Source organism: Podarcis erhardii (genome assembly GCF_964252035.2).
Source record: "Podarcis erhardii genome assembly, chromosome: 6".
NCBI classification, from domain to species: domain Eukaryota; kingdom Metazoa; phylum Chordata; class Lepidosauria; order Squamata; family Lacertidae; genus Podarcis; species Podarcis erhardii.
The window spans coordinates 63,008,975-63,032,062 of NC_138510.1; the positions used below are offsets into that span (position 1 = coordinate 63,008,975).

Consider the following 23,088-nt stretch of genomic DNA (forward strand, 5'->3'; position numbering starts at 1 on the left):
GAAAGACCCCCTTCAAGACTCTACCTCTTGGCTTTGGCTGACAGCACTTCTTTAGTGTGAAGACTATATTGTCTGTCCTAAGCATCTGTCCTTTTAAATGGTCCATCAACTCCTTCAGAGATAGAAATAACCGATCAGATCCATGTAAACGACATCCATCTTTAGTCATTTCAATCTGGAAGTTCTTGTACTGTTTTGAAGAGGTCAGCATTTGCTGTGGGAAAGGAAGGGAGACAGAATAAATAATCATCAAGTAAACCCAAGTAACATGGAGATAATAATTAGGTCTAAATGTATTCCTGAGGAGATTCCAGTAAATGCAGTGAAATCATACTAGAGGTTTGTTTATCAAGCATTTGATGAAGCATTTTCATCCTATCTTGTGACACAACAAAGGAGTCCTGGATGATTCATCACATGTATGATAATGAGAGGAAACATCACATGTATTTTCTCAGCCAGAATCTGGAACAATGTCATCAATAGCTTTGCCATCCAATGTAAGTTGATCAGTTAACAGTGCCATGTCAATCAGAGAGGTACAATGACAGATGATTTCAGAACTCCTTGGCACCAAAATTTCAGATTAATACTTTAACTACACATAGATCACACTCCAACTGGTAGTAGAAATACTACAGATGAGAAGGGACCACCACACCTTATTATTTAATCAACCACTCCCTGTCTCTAGTTTACCTCCCAGATAGTAGAAAGGTACATAGTATGGAGTCTGCTTAAATTTGTCACATGCAGAAATAGACTCAGCTAGTTTCAGCTTGCAGGCTCTCTCAGAAATAAGTGGGAACAAAATGTCACACTTGTGCTGGAGTCTCATGAGCATATAAAACCAGCAAAGGCAAGACTTTTCTCAATCCTAAATCCATAAATTATTTTTTATAGATCAAAGTACAGTCTTTACAGCTAAAGCTATTGGGCATATAAATGATAACTCTTATCGTACCTGTGAGTATTCACTACATATAACAGTCATGAGGATGTTATGGAAATCTGTACAGCTCCACCTCAGGACATACATCCCCTCCTCATTTCCTTCTTGCTTCAGCTTGTTGATCGCATAATCTGTGCTGGAAGTGTTCAAAAATGAGCAGTTATACTCAAAAGCCTCTTGAAAGCAAGTCTGTCATGTAGCAAAACTGAGCCAATTTTTTAAAAAATATGGGATAACCACAGAATAGACATTTCAGGTAGGGGCCATCAGGAATTCCAAATAAGAATAAGAGTGAGAAATTCAGAATACGAAGTTCAGTTTTCATGACCTTAAAAGTTTGGAGATTCTGTAGACAGCAGTTTAAGAGCAGGTTCAAATTTTGGACTGTGACTCATATTTCTTAACATTTGGTTTTTAAAAAAAACCTTTTTAAGATTACTGAACAAAGTATCCAAGAGGTAAGTTGTTTCAAAAAGAGGAACAGACAATCTACTACTACTATCTTTTATTTAGATACAGTTCCCACAAGTTGCAAAATCCTTATTAAACACATAGAAAGCATTCCACAACCAAGAATACCATGCTTATTCAAAAGTACCACCATATGGAGGTATCTTCTCTAGATGTTCATATTATTATTATTATTATTATTATTATTATTATTATTATTATTATTAAGTTAACCAGTGGCACTGAATGTGGGAAGGGAATACTTTAAGAACAACTTTAGCAGCTGAAGCTGTTATCAGTTCCTTCACTTCAATGTAACCGTTTACTTTGGTTTTAATTATTCTGCAGAGTCCAAAGTAGCATTGGCGAGAAGTAACATGCATGTTGTTTATGTGAACAAAACTTTACAAACTATAGTATTTGAAGGATATCAACTAACCATATTGGACCATGGCAGCCATTTTTAATGTTGTGTTTTATCAAGGGTGGCGCGACATCAGTGCAGAGATAATGATGGGCATCTGCAGTAAGCCTGAAATACCCATCTATCAAAGCGGCAAATGACAAAGCTTCCTCACACGAAGACAGCTTGAATTCCTAGAGCAGAAAAGTAATTTCATGAAGAATTATTCCTCTTCAATTAAGAAACAAGAGTAATCAACATTCAGGAATCCATTTGTTTGCTTAGGATTTTGAAGGTTGTAAAATGTGTATCTATCACACACAGTAGACTTGAGAGGAATTTAGTTAGTTAGTTAGTTAAAAGGATCTTCAGCTTAAATCCATAGCACCTGCTCTGAGGAGGATAAACTGAAGACCCATTAAAAAGGAAACACCTCCTCTAGATCTTGGCATTTCCCTACAAAAATGTTCAGCCTTCTCTGGATTCAGATCTACTGTACCTCAGACACAGCGTCCCAGTAATGGGAAGCAGACCTTGTATGCACAAACAATTTGCATAGGATAGAGTGCTACCTTAATTAACAATACACAGTTGGGTTTCTGTCAGTACTTTTGCAACACCTTGTGCAAGTGGTTTGGATGATCACACACACATATATATGAGGTAGACGAGTCTCATGTATTTTCCAGTCCTTTGATGACAGTGTAAATAGGACAAAGTTCCAATTTCAAATAACGTTCAGCAGGCTACTGCAAAAGGGTAAGAGGAGCCTTGTCACATGCTAAAATTCTCTTGTTAATAATTTACACTGATAGAATAACCTCCTTAGTGCAACACTTGATTTTCTACCAAAGGGCATAGAATTCAGGAATGGTAATTTTGTTATCATTTGCACAGAATTCAAAAGTGTATGAACATGTGTAATGGGATCTAGAGCTCTTACCATCCTTTTGTTATCTTGCTTGTAAATGCAGACCATGGATTCCTTGATCACAAGGTGAGTAATTTCAGGAAAGTAACAAAAACTATTCCATTCTTCTCTCTCATTTTTTTCTTCGTTTTTCTTGGCTTTGCCATCTGATCTTTTCCTCTTTGTTTTGTGTTTCTCTCTCTCGCTCTGTGTAACCTGTGTGACATAAACACATGTAGACTAGGGGCAGAAAGAAAGGGGCAGAACCCTGAACCTGAACAGTTCTGGAACTGTGTGTTGTGCCGTGTGCTTGCACAGAAAAGACATAAAAGAACACTGAATGATAAAAGTGAAATCAAATTAATTGTAGGCAATTGTGTTGGCTTACAAAAAGGCAGTTTTATATTTCTTCAATTATAACTGAATTACAGGGCTTGTCCACATTTCTGCTTGTCCCATAACGAGAAAGCATGGGTCCAAGCAGTTTTTCATTTGTCCCAAGGAAAACCCACTGTTTACCACTAAATCAGAACAAACATCAATCTGCAGAAAAACTGTTGGTTCCGATTCAACAGTAAAACACTGGGTTTTCCCAGGAGAAAATGGTGTGGCAAGTGGAATGAGCCCCAAATGAGGCTTTAGAAGTGCAAGACTTCCCATTAGTATTGAACCATGACATGATACCTGCTCCTTCATTCATTCTTGATCATCTCACTCCCATAAAACAAAGAGTTCAAAAGTCCTATAACTGAAAAGATCTCTGTCCATTGTTTGAACTTCCTTCTGTTGTACAGTCTTGCTCTAATGAAACCTTATTTAGCAAGACACTTCTACCAGTACAAAGTGTGTTTATAAATAAGTAAACACATCTAAGCCATAGCTACCGACTGGCTGCAACTTTCATGACCTCAGAGGCTGGGTGGTTTACCTATGAGATTCCTGATTATAGCAGTTTCTGAAATTAACAATGCTGTACAGATGTTATTTAAATAAATAGGTGAAATGCAACGAAACAATTCCTCTAGCGCAAGGACTTTTAGCTAGGCAATGGAACTGGCACTTATGCCCATCAGGATACTTACAATTGGTTTCAGCCGCCACTGGATTCCATTATTGCCTGTTACCATCACTTGATAACATGGGATGATCTCGGAGTAACCCGTGTCAAAGATCTTCTCGTTCTCTGATGAAATCAACAACGAGGCAGTCTCGAGTATTTCTGCACCAAAATGTTGCGTTAACGTTTCCAATGTCGCCAAGTATTTCACCTTCAGATCATGTGGAGAAACGCTGCTGTCGCAAATGGTCTTCTTGTTAAATTCCTTAAGGAAATCCTTGAAAACATTGTTTATCCGTGTTCTGGTTAAGAAGTTCCTCTGTCTTATGGTCTTGCTCAGGCTTTCGGGAATATACCGTTTATAGCTGGGAAGGGGTGGGGAAGAGGTGCATATTCATTGTTTCTGTCAATGTTTCATTTATACTAAGCTGCCCAAGAGGATATTTCATGAAAAACAATGTATAGAGAAACAAAAAATCCTTCAAAATATCAGATAAAAATACTGAATACATATACGTAAACACATAAAAGCATATTTGTTGTTTTTGAGTGCAATGTATGTAAAGATATGTGGTTCAATTTATTCCCCTTCCAGCTCTGAAACCTCTCCTTGAAATAGAGGGTTGATATCCTTTGATGTGTCCACCACTGACAGAAGGCATGGTTTCCAAAACTTGGGTTTCCAGCTGTTTTTGGACTACAACTCCGATCATACCCACATTGCAGGGCCCTAGTGGTCAGCGATGATGGGAACTGTAGTCCAAAAACAGCTGGTTGGGAAACCTTGATCTACAGTAGGCATTCCCAAATTGTGATCTGAAGACCATCAGTGTTTGACAATATTTATTCAAATCAGCAGGAGGTCTGCAGTCTGTGTGTGTGGATTTGTGGTTGAAGATGGGAGACAGCACAACCACTGCACTGAATATTCATATTATTTTTAGTTATATTTGTATCGCTTCTTATATTGTATTGCAGTTTATTGCTCAGGTCTGATGGTTACTGCAGACTTGATGGAATATATGTTTTGTTTGATGAAGTATATTCGATTCTATTTCTTTATGTATTGAATTGTGGTGGTCTATGGCTCTTAGCAATAAAGATCAGCAGCAATAAAAATACAATTAAGAACCATATAGCTTGGTCAACTGCCACACTCTACACAAAATGTGCCGAGCAAGAGACAGACGACCTTCCCGAATCACATGTCCAGATGGAACAGCCACTGAACACCTCCCCTTGACCAAGGCTAATGCTTCTGGGGACATAAAGGAGCTCTTAAGAACAAGTCAGAGAGTTTACCTGGCCCCAACTGCTACCATATTAGTCATGACTAGCTAATAAAAGTAGTGTTCTGGACAACAGTAATAAGGAACAGTGAAATAAATGGAGTTAAAGGGAGAAGGTAATGCTTCTGGTAACTGCAGAAATGTGCTACTTGATTGGTACAGTTGAGACCAGGCTGAAGATTTCCAAGTCAGCAAAGCCCTGGCTAAACTACTCTCTTGTAGTCATGCAATATCAACAAGACAACACAGGCACATACTGTTGCTTTGCAAACAACAGGAGACAACTGAGTGGTGTGGAATTGTGACTGGGATTCTGAGGGGAGAAGGCAAGAATTCAATCACATCAACTCCTGAGAGACACACCATTAACATGCTTTGAGTTCAGTGACAACTTAAGTCATTATAGATCACACCAATAAAGGTTCAGGACCCGCTATGGCACATTTGTACTATGAATGCCTTCAACTTCATAAAAACTTTTTAAAAATAACAATTCCGACTCACCTGAAGTCTCTGGAAACATCTGGCAACTTCAGGTCTTTTTTAAGTGCATAGTGTGAGATTGCAAGCACAGCCATCCCCAGACACTCATTTTCAATTTCATTAATCTCCTGGTCATTTTTCGGATCCCGAACAGGTGCAAAGCATCTTATCAAATCATTTTGTCCCTAATCAGAAAGCGGGAGAAACCTGTTTTTAGCTAAAGGCATGGCTAAATCTCTTCAACCACCAGAAACCCATGAAGAAAACTATGTGAAACATTTTAAAGCTGGAATCAGCAAGCGGGCAAGGCCACTTCTTCACGACAAAAAATAAATAGTTAACACATATAGGATCAAGAGGCTCAGGTGTACGATGCGAAAAGGTTCACAAACCTAATTTACTTATATTGCATTATCTATAGGTAACTTTTCTGCAGATGTGCATCTAAAGAAATATAAAATTAAAATGAATCTATTAAAAAAACATTGTTTAACATTTAGTCAGTAGCGGCCAGTGGTGTGGGTGGAGCAATATGGCTCCCCCTGCTTCCCAATACAGTGAGTCACTTATTGAGAGGCAAGGTGCAGGGAGCTCAATGTGCAGCATGTAGAGGTGGGAAGCATCAGATTGGCTCCACTGCCATGCACAACACTGGGCCAAGCTCCATGTGCCCTTACCCTTGGCAAGCACCAGTGGCCCACCAGTGGCTCACACCACTTCACTAACCACTACTGCATTTAGACAGTGTACGAACGGAGAACTTAAACTGGATTTTATATGGATCATTTTAAAAATAATCGATCAGGTCATGAACATGATCATGAGGCCCACCCCCTCCTGAAGAAACAAATACAAAATTGTACTGATAATTTTTTTTAAAAGGATGCTGCTGCTATACCACAAAACATAAAATCACCCTCTAACTTACCTGTGCAAAGATATATTCTAGTGAACTTGCATCAAGTAGAGGTGTTCCTTCTTGTGCTAGTTTCTTCTCATAAGCACTCTTAGATTTCTTTGGAGAATGTCGCCAGACCGGGGGTTCGCTTTCATTTGTCCCATGCCAATTAGTAAAGTAAAACCTTGAGGAAGTAAAGAGTGGGACTTAAGGAAACTATGTGAGCTCATGTGCAAAATTTAACCTTTTTAATATAAGACTGGAAAATAAGGACTCAGCAAATACCAAAATAGAACCTGGTGAACAAAAATAACATTCAGCTAATAGGAATGGCAATTCGCTCATAACCACTCAAGCTGAGGCTACTAATTTAAGATTAGCAAAGCCACCTAGTCCCTTATACTGCTCCTTCCCAACACCCCCAAAATCATTGAGCAGCCCAAGCCAGTGATGGCTGTATAACCTTCTTAACACAGAATTTCCCCTTAACGTGACTTAATCCCAGCAACTACTTCCTGCTAGACACCAGTATCACTCAGAGTAATGACCACACAAAGTTGGGCAAAACAGAACATTAAACTCCACCCAATAGGTTTGTGACCTTGTGGGGGAGGGTGAATTCAATTTACCATATTTAATATCTGGTACAGTACTGTTTAGTTTAATTGTGCCACTAACAATACTGTCACTGAAGCGATGAAAACAGAGTAAATTTAAAAGAGCATTCTGATAAACAGGTGGTGCTATCCTGTTCGCATGGATCTCTGGAGCAGAGTGGGCAAGAGTGAGCTGTATACTGGAAAGTCCACAGTTCAAATCCTCCCCATGAACTTACTAGGTGACTTTAGGTTTTGTGAATTGTAAGTAATAAAGGAGGATTCTGATGATAAAGATCAACTGAATTAGAGCTGGGAGGTGGGTGGTATAATATGTATGCTCAGGAATTTAAAGCTAGAAAATTAGACCGTGTGTGTGTATACATATTATATATATATATATATATATATATATATATATATATATATATACACACACACACACACACACATACACACACACACACACACACACACACACACACACACACACACGTCTTTTAGGTAAAAAATGATGCATGAGTCTGGGAATGGCTACATCTCCATCAGATCAGCAGGTATACCTTCTCATCCATCTGATTGCTTTACTTTATGTAGCCTGGAAATACAAACCATCCTAAAAAGGGTGTGTGGAAATGAATATGAGAAAGCAGCCATAAATTTGCTTTTTTGTTCCTTAACACATACACAATCTTGCATCGGTTTTTACTTTGCTGTTTTTTGGACTGTAGCCAATTTCTCTTTGTGCTAAATAGGACAACCCCGCCAGGGTTCAAAGAATACACTTTTGCAGGCTACAAAATGCTATAACAATTTTTCCAAAGGCAGTCAGAGATCAACGTTACCTCGAAGACCACGTTTCAAGAAACCCACAGTTCATATAAGTTTAAATTCTTAGACACAGAAACTATAAGAAGTTCAGATCCTCCTATAGTAAGTAGGGTTGACATACATCCGGAATTTTCCGGACATATCCAGAATACTGAGGTTGGCAGCAGTGTCTGAGTGGAAATTGGCAGAATGTCCATGAAAATTCGGGTGTATGTCAGCAGTGCCATTTTTCATAAAAAATAGTTCAAAAACAGCATTTTTTAAAGTGATTTTGCAAAAAAAAAAAAAAAAAAAAAAAAAGCTGAACAACTAGGGGGAGGGGAGCTCTGTCCAGATTGCCAGTGTTTGAAATATGGCAACCCTAATTGTAAGACTACATCAAACCAAATAATTATGACTTTATGCATGGTTTAGTTATTCATTGAACTTATACCTACCGGTAATCTTCTCTCAACACCCCTGGAAACTCAAAGCAACAATCAAATAACAAAAGTTACAATAAAATCATTTTGTGTCATAAGCAGTAAGACTAAAACCTTTTCAAACCTTTCAAGTCAGACTCTTGGAAAGAGATATCCAAGGGCTGGTTGCATTTTAAAGTAAACTGATTAAATACCATATTCTACAGAAAGTCACAGGTATTTGAAAAGATTTAACAATGGAATAAAAGTCTTGTTACGTGTACCTCATGCGATAATGTACTCGGAGTACAGTTTTGTCATCTATTTGGAAGACATGATTCGGGGCATACCACAGCTTTGTGTGTTCGTCAAAGAGTGCAAACAGGTTGTGGCACAATGGAGATATAGCTGTTAAAAGAAAACGATGTAAGTTCATCAGCTTGGGGAAAAGCACAATAAAAATGTATTCGCCCAAGTCCTTAAAAAGAAAGAGGTGATAGGGAACTGAGCAGAGCACAAGAAACCTAGAACTAAAGGGCATGTTGCATGTGAATAGCAGCCAGTTAGCACTGTGTGCCAATCTGGGGGGGGGGGGGGGAGGGGTTACACAGTACTAGACACTTGTGATGACAAAGTCGGATAAAACAAATACAGAAACTTCAGCCCTGTTTGCATGTTAGCAACCATGAGAGAAGTGGGAACTGTTTTAACATAAGTTGTCAACAGAAGAACGGAGGAGATATTAAACCATCCTTATGAAGGCAGCCCTGTTTAGGGAAGCTTTTAATTTTTAAAAGACTGTTGTATTTTAATATTCTGTTGAAAGCCACCCAGAGTGGCTGGAGAAACCCAGCCAGATGGGTGGGGTATAAATTGTTGTTGTTGATGTTGCTGTTGTTATGCCACTGCAACTACCCTTCTGAAATTTGACAAGATGCATCCCCTCAGAAGGAACTACCATGCCTACAAATATCACTCAATTCAACCAAAATATAGGAAAGTTATTGCCCGTTCCTTTTTTTTGTTGGGGGGGGGTGGAGTAGGGTATCTAGCACAAAACCCCTTAATTTGGTGGATATTGGTCTGCACAGGAAAAATCCATCTACTGTACTTCTGTCAAAGGGACTTAAAATATATATATCCGTAACAGCGAGTATGGGAAGCATGATGCTTTGTTCTTCAGTATCAGGATACAGGTCTGCACCCTAAACCAAATCTGACAGCCTCAGAATCGCTTCAGATCAAATGTTGCTCTTTTCCAAAGCAAGGTACAAACCAAATATTGTGACCAGTGCACAACTTGGTAAGATGGAAGACAACACATTAGGGAACAGGACATATTAAGGAGGACTTAGTGGGTCACATTTATACATGGTGTCCACACAAGCAGAGGCAAAACTCAGAATCTGTTAAACTAATAATTATGAATGAAAAGGGGGGGGGACTAATACAATATCTAAAGGGATATTTAAAAAAAAATCAGAAAATTATTATATTTAAACCAGAAAAGGTAGCTGAGAATGGAATAGAATGAGTTTGAGTGTTGGCGACTGGTGGTATTTTCTTTTTGGGACTGACTGTCGTAGTTTAAACCAATGCTAAGGACTGGAGGGATTGTGTTCATGGTTTGATTGCCTCATATTGTGCTTCATTTTTACTTATTTTGTTTTTTATATGTTGCATTGTATATTTGTAAGTCACACTGAAAAGCTTTTATAAAGCTACTAAGCTTCATAAACATTATGATTATTTTTGCGGCAGCATCCTGGAGGGCCCAGTCTTTCACTGGATAACATAGTGAAGCCAAGAATTCTTGGCCAACTCTATATCCATTAAGGGAAAACAAACTCTAGTTTTCTCAAAAGAATCACCTACAGGGAAAGAGTGTTCCAAAGGCCCACAAACAAGATTAAAAGTGTGGGGGGGGGGGAGAAAAACCTATTTGGGAAATTTCGGCAGACACTAGGCTACAGCAGACCAAGCTAACTGCATTGGCATTCAGGTTAAACAGTAGTATAGAAGACAACTAAAACTCACAGCATTTCCGAGCAGCTTCAATGCAAAGGTCTTCTGCTGTATACCTGCCAGACGTATACCTAAGAGAAGGCTTCTCTTGCAAATAGAATGCTACTTCCAGGCCTGGTTCTTGAGCTTCTGTGTTCACTTCATTTTTCCTGGAACTTCTCAGTTTGGCACAGAAAGCCATGGCTTTGCAGTCTTCTCTTACATTAAAAAACTATATACAGGTACATGAAAGGGGAAGAACCAGAGAACAGTACACAGAAGAATTAGATTGTACTTCCATTTCCTTCTCGTCTTGCAGCTAAGGTTGTGTAGGCATCTGGGGATAGGCATCAATGTGAGAAAAAACTCCAGAAAATACTATTAAAAATAAAGACTCTAGTAACTATGGTCAATTTTGGATACACGGTTTTCTTGCAACAGTAAGGTGCTAACAAAGAATCCTATCCAGCTTTTAAGGCACAAACATTTTTGGCTGGGACTGACAATCAATATTACTTTCTTGATTTTCATTGCAATTAACATCAGCTATTCTGTTTCAGTGCACTGTCACAGAAAGTCATCTTATCTGGAACTGCTTTTGCTCTTTCACCTGCTTAGTGAAATGGATGGCTTAATGCCGTTTCCTGTGTGTAGACACTGTACATCTTTCTATGAAGTGTTTTTAAAACTTAAATAGTGCTTTCCTCCAAAGGTGGGTGGCACATACCAGATATCTCACTGCAGCAGCCAGCTATGGGCAATTCAGGGGTGTAGGGTAGCAAGCGGGCTGAAGGCTGTACAGGTGGCTCCAGCTATTGATAGATCCAATACCAGTGTACAGTGGTACCTCGGGTTAAGAACTTAATTTGTTCCGGAGGTCCGTTCTTAACCTGAAACCGTTCTTAACCTGAAGCACCACTTTAGCTAATGGGGCCTCCCGCTGCCGCTGTGCCGCCGGAGCACAATTTCGGTTCTCATCCTGAAGCAAATTTCTTAACCCGAGGTACTATTTCTGGGTTAGCAGAGTCTGTAACCTGAAGCGTCTGTAACCCGAGGTACCACTGCACAGGTCTTGATCAATGGAGAGGGGCCAATTTTAGAATGCTGATAGTGAGCAAGTCAAATGGTAGTTTCTCCTCTGCCCTACACCCTCTCAAGCTCTGATTCTGGTTCTATGTTTGCTAGAACCTAGATGCCCTCTCACATGGCACAAGCCACTACTAACAGGACACACACTCCTAATGATATAAATACCAAGATAGTATTCCAACAGTAAAAGGAGTACACCACAAATCTGACACTGCTGAATTTGGACTCAGCAAGTTCTGGGACTGTCACTCATCACAGAAATTAACAGATCATGCTTCACCTCTGTATCACCAGTGGCTCCCTAGTTCAGAAGGGGTCGCCCATGCGGAAGAGTTGTTGCATCAATCTAACTGGATTCTGGATTCATTTGTGCTCTGCATAGCATTGAGACACACACTATTGTTTCCTGCTTGACTTTGTGATCTCACTTTGTTGAAGAAGAAAAAATCCTTTCTCTTTGTACTCAGGACATACATGCCTATCCACCTAAGTACCACTTTGAGCAACTGACAAAGTGGGCTCTGGCTAACCAATTCTTATACTATAAAAAATTGAATCTTTAAGTTGCCACAATACCACATATGCTATTGACTGGCAGGAAACAAGGACTAAACTGATTTTTTAGGAAATGGTATGTGGTTTGGTCTTAAATTTGCTAACACTATAATTACATTAAAATACATACCGGCATTTATATGGCTGTTTGAACTTCCAAGCCAGCTAAATAGATGTGACTTCAAGATAATCGAGAATTTAGTCAGCCCTGAACAAGAGAACAGAAAATAGTATCAAATCCCCAAATTTTAGGCTACAGGAAAATGCCAAAGATAATTTTCAGTTTACCAGAACAGGGTTTTAGGAATGCTCTAAAAATACGATACTTTAATTATCTAAATGTTCTAAACTAGAGTGGCTATATATTTGAGGTGAGGAGAGAGAGATGTCCATTCTGTATATAATATAGCTAAAATACAGAGCCAAAGCCAACTTTTCAAAAACTCTCATCCATGTCTACTGATGTTCGAAACATCGCATGTTATCATTTTACAACAGCAAGGAATCTTTTTTCCATTGGAGAGCCACATGTCCTCATGGACAACAACATTTAAGAAGTGGTGGGATCAGTAGGTGGAGCAATGGCTACATTTCAACCATAGGCAAAAATATCCGAGAAGGTAAAGCGGGATTGGCAGGGGTGTGGCCTGGGACAAATGGTGTAGCCCAGTGGTTTTCAACCAGTGTGCCGTGGCACCCTGGTGTGCCTTGAATGATAGTCAGGAGTGCCACGAGCAACACTGGCCTCTGTCCCTCTTTCCTTCCTCCTCTGATTCCCTCTCATGTCTCTGCCTCCCAAAGGATTGCACAGCTGTTCGATGCTGCAGCAGCTCTGGCTACAAGCTTCCCAGGCAAATGGTGCCTCTGGGGCTGACCAGGGATGCTTCCCAGGCCGCTGTGGGGCAATGTGAAGAGGCACCTCTCTTTGGGGCAGAAGGGAGAGCTCAGAGACCAGGGCGGCAGCTGCGGCTGCCCGGGGGACTCCCAAAGAGAGGGGAGAGGAGAGGAGGCTGAGGGAACATTCCACAATGGAAGGTGTTTGAAAATGGATGAAAGGCTGCCAGCTCTGCAGGCAAGGGGTGACATAACTCAGCACCTGAGCCCCACAAGGGTGCTGCAGAAAGAATGTAGCTGGGTCAAGGGAGCTGTGGACTCAAAAAGGTTAAAAACCTCTGGTGTAGCCTAAGGAGAGTCCTGAGGGATGGAGAGAAAGACCCACCCCTATTTTACAAACACAGAACATGATGTTAACACCCCTTTTAGTACATCCTAGTATTCCACTCCATAGGGTCTCACAGCAAAATTAATTTCTCCTGAAGACTACAGAATCTAGACACTCATTGGAAATGCCTTGTTTTTTTAATAATAACTTAATAGAGGAACAATACATTTGAAAATTGATTATACCACAACCACTGAAACATTTGTGAGAACTACTATCAAGGAAGAATACAGATTTAAAGATGAAAAATAAAACCTACAGCTTTCCCGAAAACCTCACCTCAAGTCAAAACTATTGCTTTTGAGAACTGCTTTTATGCTACACTTAACCCTTAACTCTAGTCTCCAATTATAGCAACTATTCCTGGAATACAGAAAGTAGTGAGTGCAATTCTTTTGCAATAATCTTCTAGGGGCCAAAACAATCAATGCCCAGTCAATAAGTACTTACTGCAAAGCTGTCCTCATATTCTTGTTTTCAGTAGGATTTTTTAATTTTTAATTTTTAAAAAGCAGCTCTTCAGCAACAATCTAGTCAGTGGGACATAGTCATCCACAATATTCACCTTGGTTGCTGAGTACTCCATATCCAGCAAATGATACCATTTATCTAGACACTTAATACAGTTGTATCATGGGAGAAGAAAAGAACAGAAATCCAGACTTATGGTCCACACAAACAATACCTTGTATGATCTCGAGCATTTCTACTGCTTTGGGAGAATCATGCCAGGGTGCAAAGAGCAGTTTCTTCCACCACCTGCTGCAGGGATTTGTGTAAGGTGGAGGGTGGAACCTCACTGCATCCTTTGGCTTGTTGCTGTCTGCTCTCTATGGCAATGGTCACCAAACTGCCCACCCTGCACCCCAGACTGGCCACAGACTGCTTGAATATTACTGAGGGTTTTGGTGGGCTGCTTAAGGATTTTTCTGCTGTTGTAGCAATTGTAATGCACTGTGTCAGGTGCTTTACAATTTTTAATTCTGTGGTCCATGCTGTAGACCAGCGTTTCCCAACCTTTGGTCTCCAGCTGTTTTTGGACTACAATTCCCATCATCCCTGACGACTGGTCTTGCTAGCTAGGGATGATGGGAGTTGTAGTCCAAAAACAGCTGGAGACCAAAGGTTGGGAAACACTGCTATAGACCACAGGGACAAAGCTGACTGCACTTTGGGAACCCCTGCTCTATGGTGTTCTATTAATATATATTTGTTGGCTAAGTATATTTAAAAGCAAGTGACAACTGTAAAGTATTTTGGGTCTGGCTAAATATACCTCGGAAGTCGAACACCTTGCGAGTCTTGGCTCCTGAACACTGCAAACCCAGAAGTGAATGTTCCAGTTTGTGAATGTCCTATGCTGGTTCCGCGGGTTCCGATTGGCTGCAGGACCTTCCTGCAGCCAATCGGAAGCTGAGCTTTGGTTTCCTAATGTTTTGGAAGTCAAACGGACTTCCGGAATGAATTCTGTTCGACTTCCAAGCGGTTCTCAACCTGTGGGTCCCCAGATGTTGTCGGACTACAACTCCCATCATCCCTGAGCTCTGGCCTTGCTAGCTAGGGGTGATGGGAGTTGTAGTTCAACAACATCTGGGGACCCACAGGTTGAGAAAGGCTGTCTTAAAGCAAGACCAATAACCTTGGATGGTGTGAAAAAGCACGTAATATACTGGATATACTGATGAATAATTATTCTTCCTCTTGAAGCAGTAGATGTGTTAGACATTAAGAACTTAATATTATAATAGCAATTGTTTGCCCGTAAGCAGTAGCTTAATTTAGCTACTGAAAATAATATGACATGTAATCCGGAATTTAAAATTACTCTTAAAATATTAATGTTGGAAGGCAGCTTTAGGGCATTAGGTAGTGTTTACAGAAATCTATGGCCAACATGAAAAATTAACAGCCTTATAATATCTATGTACTGCTAATGGAGGTATTTCACTATTGGAAGAAGATTGCAAAGACAGCCACTAAAATCACAATTCTTTTAAGGATATTAATGGAGGAAAACATTAAAGGATTCCACTGTTAACTTCCGTGGACAGGAAGGGAAACCAGTTCCTTCACAACTGAATCTTTATCTTGTTACCCAAATACTTCTTAGTAAATCTGAATAGCTGCAACTCATCTTCCCAACCACTTTTTAAGAAGTGTTCAGATTTGAGGAAGGCAGCAAATAAATAAACCAAACAATTATTTTTTTGCGCCCTGCTCTTCTAACCAGAGGGCACCAAGAGCAGATAATTTTTATTACAAGACTTTAATGCCACTTTTCAGGACTGGGGTTCTTTCAAAGTAGCTCACAATCAAAACAGAAGCCTGCACATTATCAATACAAGCATTAAAACCACATTTTTTAAAAAAGAAAAACTCATAAACATAAAAAACACTGAAGGCCAGCATAGAACCAATTGGTTGGGTTACAACCTGCCATCAGCTATGCTAACCAGCATAGCTAACAGTGCAAGGACAATGAAAGTTAGACTACAATTCCTGGAAGGCTGGTTACAGGTTCTACATCCCAGACTTAAATAAATCAAGTATTTATGTGCATGAGGCATGTTATTCCTAACATGCAACAATCAAATTCATAAATGCTCAAGGAACTAACCATTTCTGCAGCATTCATTTTGGAAAGGGGAAATGAAAACCTTTCTGTCCCTCTGAGGTGAAAGTCCAAACCTTATAGCCCTCCAGAATATTATGTATGCCAAAAACTGTCCTATCATCAGGGCAAGGTGAACATCCCACATAGGCTTGCTTGCTTATTTATTTGTTTGTTTGTTTGTTAAAAAAAAATCAGTTTACAAGCATAAAATTTTAATAATACCAAATAAATACCCACATTGAGATTTCTCTGAATCTCTGGACTTATTTGTCATCATTTTCAACTGCATATAGTTTCATAGTTCATATTTTGTATCTGTCCATAGTAATTGTTACATTACAAGTGTTATTAAAATCCTGCTAATGTTTTCATTTGCTTACAGTGGTCTCCTAAGTAAATTATATATATATTTCCCATTCTTTCTTAAAGTTTTTGTCATCTTGGCGAAACTGACCAGAAAGCTCAAGAACAAAGATGACACATAGGCATATTTAAAATACTTCTTCACTGAAATAATAGAATTGTAGAGTTGGAAAGGACCACGAGGGTCAGTCTTCTCAAACTCCCTGCAATGCAGGAACCTTTTGCCCAACGTGAAGCTAGAACCCACAGCCCTGAGATTCAAAGTCTCATGCTCTACAAACTGAGATATCCCATATTCCAGGGCAGTATGTAAGAATGTGCATTAAATTAATTCACAAAATAAATGAATCAATATACCATTTATATCCATTTCACAATTAAGGTTGTGCTACTAACAAGGCCCTATACAATTCAGGACCAGGTTATCAAGAGACCGCTTCATCCCTTACATACCCAGTAGGCGTCTGCACTCTGGAGGAGAGTTTCTCCTTCAAGTTCAAAAAAGACAGAAGCCTACTCCACAGTAACTCGGAGCAGGACTATCAGTGTAGTTGCCCCTGTTGGATAAAACCATGTCCCTGCTGAGATATGACAGGCACTCGCTATCTGTACTTTCCAGAAACTACTGAAGATAGTTCTCATCCTGAAGCAAAGTTCTTAACCCGAGGTACTATTTCTGGGTTAGCAGAGTCTGTAACCTGAAGCGTATGTAACCTGAAGCGTATGTAACCCGAAGTACCACTGTATTTTCATTTGGCCAGGTTTTTCAACTGGATGCAAAGGTTTAGAAACAATACAAAGCAAACATCTACCTTCCATAGTTTCTGTACTCTTTTAAAAACCATTTAAACTGTTTATACGGTATGTTTGTAAACCACCCAGACACATTTGGAAAAGGAGATTAATAAATAGTGTAACCATCATGCCAATTAAGATTAGGTATAAAGGTGCATCTATAATTTATACACATTCTGAAGATATGTTCTTTGTATTTAATAAATTTCTTCTCATAGTGTTTAATCTCTGATCAGAAGGTATGCAACTGGATACTGCTGTATAACCCAACTAAATTAAGATGGGGGCAAAATATATTTTGCACAAGGGCCGACAAGGAAGTATGGCCACCACTGGATCCTTTTAAATTACATCCGAAAACTATTCCCATGCACTAATCATCTGGCTAAGTGTTGGGTCTGGTAAGCCCCAGGAGCCTATCTGATCGAATGCTGGCTTTTCCCTTGTCAATCATAGTCTTCCTTTCCACTAGTCATAGCACAGTAGTACAGGTCAGCAACAAGTGAAATATGAAGTGGCTCTATGGTTGGCAGCACAGACTGACAGCACAACCAGCAGCTCATTTTATGATCAGATGAGGTACCTAGCACAATATACACCAATTATAAAATACAATCAGAGCATTTGAAAAGAATAACAGCTTTATCTAGATTGCCTTCAGTACTTACCATATTTTTCCGTCTATAAGACGCCCCCATGTATACGACACCCCCTATTTTGGGGGACTCCAATTTAAGAAAATGGGGGAGATGTATCCGTGTATAAGACACCCCCAAATTTTTGACCTTTTTTAAAAGGAAAAAAAACCCTAGTCTTATACACGGAAAAATACGGTATTCAGTCATAGTACAAAAGAGTTCAAAAATGTTCTGTGCTTATTTTTTAAAAAAACCCCAACAACAACACTTTACTGATCAGCTATTGCTATAGAATCACATTTACAGTTTAGTTTTCACACAAAGGTATACATTTGACCAACTTTATTTTTATGGGGGATAAATATTAGATTGCACTACAGACCATAAGCCTTAAAGAACTACGACTATAATAGTTTTATTGTTAAAATAACCATGATTTAAATCAGTGACAGAGAACCTGTGATCTTCCAGATGTTGCTGAACACCAGATCCCATCAGCCCCAGCCAGCATGGTCAGGAATTATGGGACTTGCAGTCCAACAACCTCCACAGAGCCACAGGTTTCCTACCCCTGATTTCCTGTTTCCAGGAAGTGTGGGAAAAAGAAAGCAGCCCTTCATAGTACATGGAGTCTTTTTGGAGTGACACATAAGGAGACACATGAGTCAGAACTACTCTCAGCAGATCTGTTCTAACCTTAAGATGAGTCTAGTCAAATATCTGTACCTCTAGGATCCTTATCTATTGGCCAGGCATTTCTTCTGACTAGGGAGGAGAATCCTTCCTCTGCTCCACACACATGGTTTATAGCAAGGTATGGGGCAAATCAAGAAAATGGGGGCCTGAAAGGTGTCAAGATGCAACAGCCAACTAGTTCTGTACTGCATAAGAAGGAAAAGAAGACCTTCTCAGGGCATCAAATGAAAAATTCATTCTCTCTCTCTCATCAGATATATTTTAGGGATGTAGCTAACCCTGTTCCCTCACCCACATGCAGATGTTAGAGAACTGTTTATTTTATAATAATAATAATAATAATTTATTATTTGTACCCCGCCCATCTGGCTGGGTTTCCCCAGCCACTCTGGGCGGCTTCCATAAAAACCAGAAATACACTAAAATATCACAGATTAAAAACTTCCCTGAACAGGGCTGCCTTAAGATGTCTTCTGAATGTCAGGTAGTTATTTATCACTTTGACATCTGATGGGAGGGCGTTCCACAAGGCGGGTGCCACTATTTTGTTTTAAGTTTTGCTTCTCCTCATCCTAACCACTACTTTTCACCAGTTGGCTTCTACTTCCTCTTTGAATGATGGGGTTTGATTTTATTTCTCTGAAGAAATGCTGAATTTGCTAAAATACATTTAGGAAAAAAGGCTGATTATATTTAATGTAACATGACCCACTCCCCCCAAAGGGTGCATGTATGAGACCTTTGAGAGAGAATTATATATAGATATGGTCCAAGATCATGAAGGAGTTCATCATTTCTAGAGGAAATTGCATCCCCCTCTCCACACATAAATATTAGCAAAATGTTTAGGTGAAAAGATGCGATGGCATGCACACATGCACACACAGTCACACACACATGTGCGATAATGAAGAACAAGCATGAGGTCTGCCTTGATACAGGTGCCTATTTTAAAACAGTATTTTACATAAAATCATAATCATATTTGCTCAAAAGGTCTTGTTTAGCCACACATTAATGCACTCTACGTAATTCCAATTCAGCTGGTGCAGCTCTGGGTACAAGTACAGTGGTACCTCAGGTTAAGTACTTAATTCGTTCCAGAGGTCTGTTCTTAACCTGAAACTGTTCTTAACCTGAAGCACCACTTTAGCTAATGGGGCCTCCTGCTGCTGCTGCACCGCCGGAGCATGATTTCTGTTCTCATCCTGAAGCAAAGTTCTTAACCCGAGATACTATTTCTGGGTTAGCGGAGTCTGTAACCTGAAGCGTATGTAACCTGAGGTACCACTGTACAGTCTTCCCTTCCCTTCTCACCCCCCACCCTGCCCTATAACATGATGAGATCTAGAGAAAGACCTACTGGCAGATGGATTCCTCTACTTGTCTCACAACTAAAAAAAGTTACTTAAAGTATCCGTGAAGCACCTTATTTTTTGCTGATAAAGGACAAGTAGAAATATATCCATGGTATAAGGTAAGGGTAAAGGGACCCCTGGCCATTAGGTCCAGTCGTGGATGACTCTGGGGTTGAGGCTTTATTGGCTGAGGGAGCCAGCGTTACAGCTTCTGGGTCATGTGGCCAGCAGGACTAAGCTGCTTCTGGCAAACCAGAGCAGCACACGGAAATGCCGTTGACCTTCCCGCTGGAGCGGTACCTATTTATCTACTTGGACTTTGAGGTGCTTTCGAACTGCCAGGTTGGCAGGAGCAGGGACTGAGAAACGGGAGCTCACCCCGTCGTGGGGATTCGAACCGCTGACCTTCTGATCGGCAAGCCCTAGGTTCTGTGGTTTAACCCACAGTGCCACCTGCGTCCCATGGCATAAGGTACTTGCTTACTAATGGGGGGTTTTATATCAGAACCCCCAACACAAATCAGTGTATTACATATGAAGCAAAAGAAGAAGACATGCAGAGTCCTGAGAAGCCTGAACTGCTGTATAAAAATACATAGAAGATAAGCTAACGCAGAATTGTTTATCTGGGCAATATATGTAACATAAACATTCAAAGAAAATTCCTAAGCAGTTTCAACTTTTCACGAGACCCTATTCTAGTCTATCACTGCAAAATTACTCATTATAATAGGCTTCTCTGGTCCCTTCAAGTATTCAAGATAGGACACTTTCACACACAGTCTTTCACACGCAAATCTACTTAGCATCAGAGATCTACCATGGCTCCTGCATTGCTATAACACCTGCAACAGCTTCAGCTAAAAAGGTGTGGTTTCCTGTACACTTTAAAAAAAGAAAAGAAAAGAAAGAAATGCATTACTTTTCTCCATATGTGGGCAAAGTGAATACGCTGATGCCCACACTGCAATTCATATATTTTAAAATCAAGAGTCGTTTTTAAAAAACTGCTTACACATGCTTCAACAATTAGGTAATTCACAAGAAATGTGTTTTTGGCAGCAATATACAACACAAAACACAAAAAAGTATTTTGACATCAAATTCCAAGTAAACAAGCATAGGAATGGATGGAGCTTAATAGGACTTACAGGTAAGCATGTATAGGACTGTCTGCAGTCACAGTTACCAACAACTCCTGTAGCTAACATGCAACTGTTTAATTTTAAAGGGAAATAGACTGATGCTCTTACCCCATAAATCTTATTGCCTATGAAGAGAAGGGCTTCAGCCAAGTTACATTTAGATTCTTCATTCATCCCACCTTGAAGACTTACGGGTACATAATAATATTTTAAATGTAATAATAAACCCAAAGCATAATACAGTTCCTTTTAAACCCCTGATCTCTGCACCTGACAAGCCAAGCAGCCTGCTTAAAAGACTGCAGTCCCATAATATGTGTCTGTCTGTCTGTCTCTCTCATCAGGAAGAAATACCACTACCCAGTGGGACTTACAAACACAATTGCATGAATGCTTGCTCAGTTGTAGCCTAAATGCCCAGTGACATAAATCAATATAAAATAGGTGGAAATGAACAGTCCACATCAGGTATTTTTAAGATGACCAAATAGTGAGCTCATTAATATGAGGGAGGGGGAGAGATGATTTCAAATTCTGTTTTCCATTGCACAAAGCGGTACTACCTAACTTTATTATGGTAATTTCATCCATAATGTTGCTTTATATTGCCATAGAAGAGGCACATCCATATTTCTTCACTTTGTCAAAACTATAAACTGTAACATTGTAACAACTGGCTTTATCACCCTAAAGAGCCTAACTGTGCTTTGGTCACATTTTAGCCAGTATCAGTGCTGATTAACAGCAACACATTTTTCACCTGGTGCAAATAAGTTTCACCTGGTGCAAGTTCATCAAGCTCATTCTGTACTCATATTGCTGCTTTACCACTCCTAAAATCTGAAGACTAAAATGTATACATAAAACACAGTAGGTTGAGCAGTTCAAAATAGGCTTTTTAAAAGTACATTTAGCAAAACAACTGCTACTATTTTTCTCTATGACACAGAACTGTTCTTTCACACGAAGTCAATGTCCTTATGCAACATTGTGCCTGTGTCGGTTCCTCTTTCCTCCCCTTCCCACACCATTTGTCCTAGAAGGGCAGCTTCATTTCTCTGGCCCTCCCCCAAGCAAAAGACAAAACAGTAAACAGGGAACTTCCTGATGCTACAGCTTTCTTCAGAAGCCGTGCCATGATTCAAGATTAGGACTATTCGTGCCCTTCTTCGAATGCTGTAGCTCAACGTACAAAGCCCAGCGATCGGCAACAGCTGCAAGTTCTTTTCTGGTTTTAAAGAAACCAGAAAGAAGAAGCCTGTGTGTGGACGGGGTCATCTGGTTATCGAGAACTGAGCAAGCAAACACACACACACACACACACACACACAAAACCCTCACTATTAACACCAAGCTGTCTCAAGAACACAGACCACCTCTGGTGCGATTATAAACAGGATGTCAGCCATCTCCACTTCTGGTTGTTTGTCACCAAAGCGCAACGACGACTTGTACACGCGAGCTGGCTATGTATGCAGAAGGGAAGGAAGCGGGTTTGCTTCTCTCTCTCTTCTCTTTTTCTGCAAACCTCTGGTCTCGTACACATCCCCAGCAACAAGTCCACCCGTCATCCTGCCTCCATCTCTTTTATTTGGGGGTGGGCAACAGTCGAATTTCTTGGCTTCTGCGGGACGACCCCCCCCCCCCGAAGCCACCACCAACCCCCTACCGAGCTTGGTGCCGCCTACTCTGGCCGGCAGCAGCAGCAGTTCTCGAGGGTTTCAATTTCCCCAGTCCTGCCTGTAGGGCGCCGGGGATCGAAAGCACCGTCCAAAGCAGCAGCCCTTCCAGGGAGCTCCAGCCATTGCCCCACTCCCCGGAGGGAGGGAGGCTGGCGGGTTTCCCCTTCCCAAGGCTGTCCCGCCTCTTGCGCTGAGTCCCCACCCTTGGAGAAGCACCGCGGGGGCGGGGGGAGAGCTTTGTGGGCAGGAGACCCCCGCAAAACAGGCAAGAGCGACCCCCAAGCTGGGCGGGCCAGGCTTCTACGCCGGCAAAAGAAGAGTCACCCCCGGGGGGGACGCCATTCACCCCGCAGCGCCCCGGGGTAGGAGGAAAAGAGGGCTCCTTTCTCGCCCTGCGCCCCTCGACGTACTCACCGCTTCCATGGGCGCCTCCTTGGGCGAAAGGGGTTCCGCGCTGCTGCTGCTGCTGCTGCTGCCCGACCTCACTCTCTGCCCCACATACTTTCCTCTCCAGCCAGAGCAGGGAGGGTGGGGGAGAAACGCGGGGCTTTCCAGGCTCCGACCCCAAGGGGAGTCGATGTCCGCTCCCGCCCACGCAGGATGGCGACGGACCCACTGAACCCCTCCGCTCCTCTCGCCGACGGCTGAGTGAGGAAG

General features: G+C 40.8%; 1 protein-coding gene across 2 annotated transcripts in view; it reads right to left on the reverse strand.

Moving 5' to 3' along the window:
• Positions 1-23,088, reverse strand: part of JAK1 (Janus kinase 1) — a 37,935-nt gene extending 14,847 nt beyond the window's left edge. For both annotated transcript variants that reach the window (XR_014157781.1, XM_081867133.1), the window contains exons 1-11: positions 22,846-23,088; positions 12,049-12,126; positions 10,308-10,506; positions 8,555-8,678; positions 6,473-6,626; positions 5,566-5,729; positions 3,798-4,137; positions 2,749-2,931; positions 1,842-1,999; positions 965-1,088; positions 25-214 (exon numbers count right to left, since the gene is read on the reverse strand). Coding sequence is in view for 1 of the 2 variants with exons in the window: in XM_081867133.1 (XP_081723259.1) it covers positions 25-214; positions 965-1,088; positions 1,842-1,999; positions 2,749-2,931; positions 3,798-4,137; positions 5,566-5,729; positions 6,473-6,626; positions 8,555-8,678; positions 10,308-10,506; positions 12,049-12,054 (1,642 nt within the window). In the remaining variant the exon portion in view is untranslated. The remainder of the gene's footprint in view (positions 1-24; positions 215-964; positions 1,089-1,841; positions 2,000-2,748; positions 2,932-3,797; positions 4,138-5,565; positions 5,730-6,472; positions 6,627-8,554; positions 8,679-10,307; positions 10,507-12,048; positions 12,127-22,845) is intronic.